Source organism: Pygoscelis adeliae, unplaced genomic scaffold, assembly GCF_000699105.1.
Source record: "Pygoscelis adeliae isolate BGI_AS28 unplaced genomic scaffold, ASM69910v1 Scaffold582, whole genome shotgun sequence".
Lineage (NCBI taxonomy): Eukaryota > Metazoa > Chordata > Aves > Sphenisciformes > Spheniscidae > Pygoscelis > Pygoscelis adeliae.
The window spans coordinates 64,606-70,656 of record NW_008824281.1 but is presented as its reverse complement, the minus strand read 5'-3'; the positions used below and the strand labels follow the sequence as shown (position 1 = coordinate 70,656).

At 58.2% G+C, this 6,051-nt stretch overlaps 1 protein-coding gene across 1 annotated transcript in view; it reads left to right on the top strand.

Moving 5' to 3' along the window:
- The window catches only part of ARRDC2 (arrestin domain containing 2), a 9,847-nt gene extending 5,140 nt beyond the window's left edge, over positions 1-4,707 (top strand). The window contains exons 2-8 of the mRNA XM_009335298.1: positions 884-950; positions 1,097-1,244; positions 1,585-1,687; positions 1,985-2,241; positions 2,591-2,750; positions 3,034-3,185; positions 3,276-4,707. Coding sequence (XP_009333573.1) covers positions 884-950; positions 1,097-1,244; positions 1,585-1,687; positions 1,985-2,241; positions 2,591-2,750; positions 3,034-3,185; positions 3,276-3,329 — 941 coding nt within the window. The 3' untranslated portion in view covers positions 3,330-4,707. The remainder of the gene's footprint in view (positions 1-883; positions 951-1,096; positions 1,245-1,584; positions 1,688-1,984; positions 2,242-2,590; positions 2,751-3,033; positions 3,186-3,275) is intronic.
- The last annotated feature ends 1,344 nt before the right edge of the window (positions 4,708-6,051 follow it).

Genomic DNA, 6,051 nt, shown 5'->3' with positions numbered 1-6,051 from the left:
AGGGGCTGAAATACCGGGTGTACGGGACACCCCAGCTGCTAGGTGCGCCAGACACCCCAACCAGCTGAAATCTGGGGTGCCCCAGCTGCTGGGTGCACGACACCCCAACCAGCTGAAATCTGGGGTGCCCCAGCTGCTGGGTGCATGACACCTCAACCAGCTGAAATCTGGGTGCATGGGGTGCCTTAGGGTCTGGGCACCCTGGGGACTGGGTGCATAGGTCCCTCGCAGACACCTCAAATGCTGAGTGCACCCCAGGGCGCTGGGGTGCGCAGCTGGACCCTGCTGCTGTGCAGGACACCCCAGTTAGGGACTGGCCCCACACAAGACTCCCCCTTTGCTGTGGGTGCTCCCTGGCAGGCAAGCAGCGTTGGAAAACTCCTGCAGAGGTTCAGGAGCTTGCTTTGAGCCGGGGGGTTGGACTAGATGATCCCCAGAGGTCCCTTCCGATGCCAGCCGCTCTGTGCAATGCAGGCAGGAGGGGGGTGCAAACCCTGGGGGGCATGGGGGGCTTGGCTGCCCCCCGGGAATGGGCTGGCCACCCTCCCAGAGGGCATGTCTGGGCTCTCGCTCCTGAGCTGCAGTGCAGGGTGGCTGCAGGGTGAAGCAGAGCCCACCCGGGGAAGCTGCCTGGCTCTCCGAGGAGGTGTCCCTGGGTCGAGCGTGCCTGGAGACACGTGGAAAGCAGACAGTGCCCGGCACCCGCGGGACGTGCCCAGCTCTCGTGTCGCAGCTGTGTGACTGCTGCTGCAGTTTAACCCTGGCAGAAATATTCCTGTGCCATCGTGCTGCTCTTTTTCTGTGTACATCTCTGCCACCGATTTGCCCGGGGAGGAAGTTCTGCAGGAGGGAGGTAATTGTCTTAAATCTGTTTTGCCCACAGACAATGGTGAAGTCACCGTCCTACAGGCAGGAAGGCACGAGTTCCCCTTCACCTTCCAGCTCCCCGAGTAAGTTGCCATTTTTTTGTTGCCTCAATGCAAACGGGTAGAGGAGCCGCTTGGTCTGTGACACAGGTCCTGGGAGGGCACAGGGCACCTCGAAAGTGAGATTCTTTCAGCAAAGCCCTTCTAAATCACTCATTGCTTATACACAGGACCCTGGCTACCTCCTTCGAGGGAAAGCACGGCAGCGTGCGCTACTGGGTGAAAGCCAAACTGCACAGACCCTGGTCGACAGTGAAGAAGGTGAAGAAGGAGTTCACTGTGATTGAACCCATCGACATCAATACGCCTGCGCTGCTGGTGAGCTCTCCCTGCTCCGCCTCGGGGCAGCGGCATCCAAAACTTCCCTGGGAAGCCCACGGGGAAGGTGTCTACCTCCCCTCTGGCATTACAATGCAGGCCTGATTTCCAGAGGGAATATTTGTTCCCCTGTAACTTGTGCCCTCCAGCATTACCTGGACTGGGCAGAGGTCATCTGTGTCTCTTAGTTTTTGGAAACTTTAGTGCATTGCGACAGCATCTTGCATCAGATACCTAAGAAGTTGCTGATGCTCCCTGGCAGGTTCTCAGTGCCAGGGAGGTGCTTGCTTTGAGTTTCATCATTTCTTACTAAATAGCTTAAATATTTCCCTTTCTCCAGGCTCCCCAGGCAGGTGCTAAGGAGAAACTTGCTCGTGCCTGGTATTGCAATCGTGGCCAGGTTTCTGTGACTGCCAAGATTGACCGAAAAGGCTACACCCCAGGTGAGATGACGTGCCGGTGCCCTTGAACCTCTGCGCGCTCTGAGGTAGACCCCAGCGGGAGGGGATTTGGGGTCACTGTGAGCTGGGCTCTTGACTTCTGGCACGAAATCAGCCTGAGAGCTTGAGTGTGTGCGCCTGATGTGGGCAGCCACCTCAGGACAGGCTCCTGCTAGATTAAACCTTGTGCCTGCAGTGCCGGATAGCATAACCCACCCTTGGTGATCCCATGCAGGAATTCCTTGAGGCAGGACCGGGCTCCGTCTCCCTTCCTCCAACACGTGCGTCTTGTTTTGGTAGGTGAGGTCATTCCTATCTTTGCTGAGATCGACAACTGCACAAGCCGAGCGGTGGTGCCCAAGGCGGCCATCATCCAGACTCAGACCTTCATCGCTCGGGGCACCAAGAAGCAAAAGAAGTCGGTGGTGACCAGCATCGTCGGTGACTCCATTGCAGCGGGGAAGCGGGAAGTGTGGCACGGGCGGGCGCTGAAGATCCCACCGGTGGGTCCGTCCATCCTCCAGTGCCGCATCATCCAGGTGGAATACTCCCTGAAGGTGAGGGACCTCGCGGGGAGCATTGCAGGTGGCTCAGCTCGGTGTTGAGTGTTCCCCTTCTCACCAGAGCTGTGCTCATTGTGCCCGCTTCGGGCTGGTGCAGAGATTTTGGGGCTGGTGATTTGTATAAGGTCTTGGGTTCTCCCTGTGCAGCTGTGGCTGCTCTCCCACTGCCCCATTGCCGCTCATGCACAGCACGAGGGCTCGTGCAGGAGCATTTGCATCTCCCTTTGCATCCCGCTGCAAGAATTCCCTCTTGGCCAGCTTGAGCCAGTTGCCCTGGGGAGATACCTGCCCCTCCAGACTGGGAAGACACCAACAGCTTCCCTGCTGTCTCCTGTCTCTGAAGGTTTGTGTGGATATTCCTGGGACATCCAAGCTGCTCCTTGAACTGCCGCTTGTCATCGGAACCATCCCACTGCATCCGTTTGGGAGCCGCACGTCCAGCGTCACCAGCCAGTACAGCGTCAACCTGGACTGGCTGAGCACCATCCCGGAGCAGCCAGAGGGTGAGCGTCTCCCTCTCCCTGGGATCTGTCTGGGTGCTACAAACCCCCCTGGTCAACCTGCTGTGGCTAGCGAGGGTCAGAGCAAGTTCTCAACCTTGTCTTTTCCTCCAGGACCGGCTTTTGCTTTCACTTAATTTATTGGTTGTGGTGCTGCATCTCCTGGGTTCCTTCCCCAGGAAACTGGGAGGGTTTGGGAAATAGTGGATTTGAAGCCCTTTTACCTGCATGTCTCCCATTAATGGAGAGTGTTTCCTATTCCCTGATGGTTCTCTTCTCTTTTCAGCTCCCCCTGAATACTCGGCGGTCGTGTCCGGCCCGGAGGCCGAGCAGAGCCTGGCTCCGCCGTGCCGCAGCGAACTCGGCGGCATCCTGGAAGGTCCCTTCTTCGCCTACATCCAGGAGTTTCGCTTCCGACCACCTCCGCTGTATTCGGAGGTAACGAATCCCCCTGGGCTGGGAGGGCTGGTGGAGATGGCTGGGATGTGCCCGCTGCCAAGGTTTTTGACTCTAAACTTGGCTTTGCAGATTGATCCAAACCCCCCTTCAGACAACATCCGTCCGCGCTGCATGACCTGTTGAGAGAAGCGCATCGGATGCGGTTGACAGCGTGGCGATCCCTTGGGATGAAAGCTTGCACCCTCACAGCACTTCGGTCTGGAAATGGGGACGCGGCGGCCGTGAGACCAGAGCTCCTGCAGCACCGAGACCCCGGCTCCGCTCACTGCCCTCAGCTACTCTTGTCGTGACTGTCCTATGGACCGACACCAAGCGTGGTGTTGTGGACTTGTGCATGGTAGGAGAACACGCGAGGCTCCGCGGTGTGGAGCGGCTCTGTGTGTGGTTGGGCAGGACGCGGAGGGTCAATAACTGCCCCAGGATTTGGGGGTTCAAAGGGGGGATATCTGCTCTCCCCTTGCCTGCAGTGGCCATGCTCTGGCAACTCCTGTCACGGAAAACAGGAGCTTGGAGGTATTTCTCAGGATTACTAGAGAATATTTTAGTCTTGCTCGGGTTTGAGTCCCGTGGTGATGGAGGTGCAGCCCTTCTCCTGCAGTAGCTCACCAGGATTGCAGTTCCCTAAGAAAGTAACAGGCCTTTTTCTGGCCAGATGAAGCAGAGACTTTGTCTGCTGATGATAATCTTTGCCATGAGCCTGGTGATGCCTGCAGGGGGAATGGTTTGAGCTAGTCTACCGAAACTGTAAAGGCTTCCATGGGCTGTTACCAGGGCAGAGAACTTGGGGGACGAATTTGTGATCTGCGGCAGTGTTTTGGTGCTGTTTACCAAGAACAGGAAAGCTGGTTCCTGTGTGTCAGCACCAAACCTGCACAATGTGATGATGCCTCCCCCGTGATGGGGCTGAAAACCAACCCCCAGACTGCGGTACCACCACACGAGAGTTGGAGCTGCGGCTCTGGCATCTCCCTGGTGGCCGAGGAAAAGAGAAGGAAGCCCGGTCTGAGGCTGGTGGCAGCCACAAATGCTGATGTGGAGTTGAAATGAGTCCTTCAGGGCCGGGAGTCCTGCTCAGAATGGGCTTGATCCTGCACCCGTAGAGTGGTCAGTGGCCCCGGTGTGGTGAGAACACGGCAGCAACATGTGCTGACCCGTGTGGGAACCGGTGAGCTGGGTATTGTAGCAAGGACTGCTCGAGTGTGTGTGCCAGGGGCTGACCCCACTCGCTCCGGCATGACCTGGGCAGAGTTTGGGTGCTGAGGACCTTTGCATTCCCTCACTGAGACAATCCTGCCCGCGGGGCTGATCGCTTCCCCGCGCACAACCAAAGCCAAGCGTGCCTTAGCCTCCGTGCTGGGGCCACGCTCTGCTCACTGAGGATTGTTCAGATGATTTTTGTATCTGTGAACACTTCTATAACGACCACTCTTGTCTCTGATTATTCTTTTTGTACGACTTTTTGTTGGGGAATTTTTGTTTGAAATAAATTCTTTAAACCCAGATGTTGCCTGGATATTTTTCCATTGCTCTCTTTCTGCTGGATCTGCTCACTGGCTCTGCCCATGCTTCCCATTGCCTGGAGCCACGCAGCTCACGTGGCTGTCGGGATGTCGGAGCGGGAATGCTCCCTCCCCTCACTTCATCACCCTGTAGGCACCCAGCTCCACCCTGCGCCCAGTCCCACACTGCACCGGGATTAACTGGGTCACTCGGCCAGCACTGCTCCCCAGCAGGATTGGTCCCCCGCGCTCGGAGCCCCCCTGCCCAGATGTCGGGCTCCCATGGCGAGCACTGAGCGATGCTCCGCGCCGTGCCTCTGTGCAGGTTTGGCCCTTTTCCTGTCACTCAGGGCTGCGAACGATCCTGTTGTATTTTTCCACGCTCGCTTCCTATTTGTGTCCGGGCTGCCGGAGGACAGACACGCTCTCCTCCATCCCGAGAGCCCGGCGGGGACCTGGCAGGTCCAACTGGCACAGAGGAGCCGGGACACTCCTGCGGTGGCTCGGCCATTCCCGAGGAAGGTTGGGATTGGCCCCATGCTGTGCCGGCTGGGAATGGCTACTGCTGTGTAGGAAGAGTAGAGGGGCTCCTTCACGGGCTTCCTTGGGTTGAGATTTGGTTTTTAACAGCATTTCTGTGCTCCCCATCTCTGCTGAGCACAGCAAATCCTGGCGCGTGCAAAGCAGGGCTTGAGTCGGGTTTAGTTATGTCTTCCGCAGACCGTGCTGTTTAAAAATATTGCAACTGGAATGTGATTTCCCCCCCCCCTCCTTTTTTTTCTTTTTTTTGTTGTTTGCTGAGCTGCTCAGCGCTGTGGCTGCGTTGGAGCACGTGCTCCCGCAGTGAGCCAGGCACTCGGCCGCAGCCCAGTGAGATAACTCGTCCCCGCGTTTGCCTGTGAGAGCCTGGCGCTCGTGCAACCTTTATTCAAGTCTGATTTTTATTTGGCATCCCCGGCCGCACCAAGTAATCTTCCTCGGAAGAGGATTAACCAGCCTCGCAGTGAATTTGTTTGCATCCTCCTTTGGGGAGACGAGTGCCCAGATCTGCCGCTCACGGTTAGCGGTGGCCGGTGCTGCGTGGCCTGTCTTCGACACCCGGGCGCCCACCCCGCCGCCCCGAGCCGCTGGAAGCGTAACCCAGGCGTTCGCCCAGCCCCCCGGGGGCCCCCCCCCCCCCCCCCGGGGCCGGCGTGCAGCCCATCTCCGCCATGCCGCGGCGCGGCACAAGGGAGCCATTCTATGCCGGCAAATGCCAAGCGGCAGAGACGGCCGGGGGCTGCCGGTCAGACCCCGATCATCTGCCCCAGCCGCACAAGGGGATGCTTATTCCCAGGGCCCGAGGG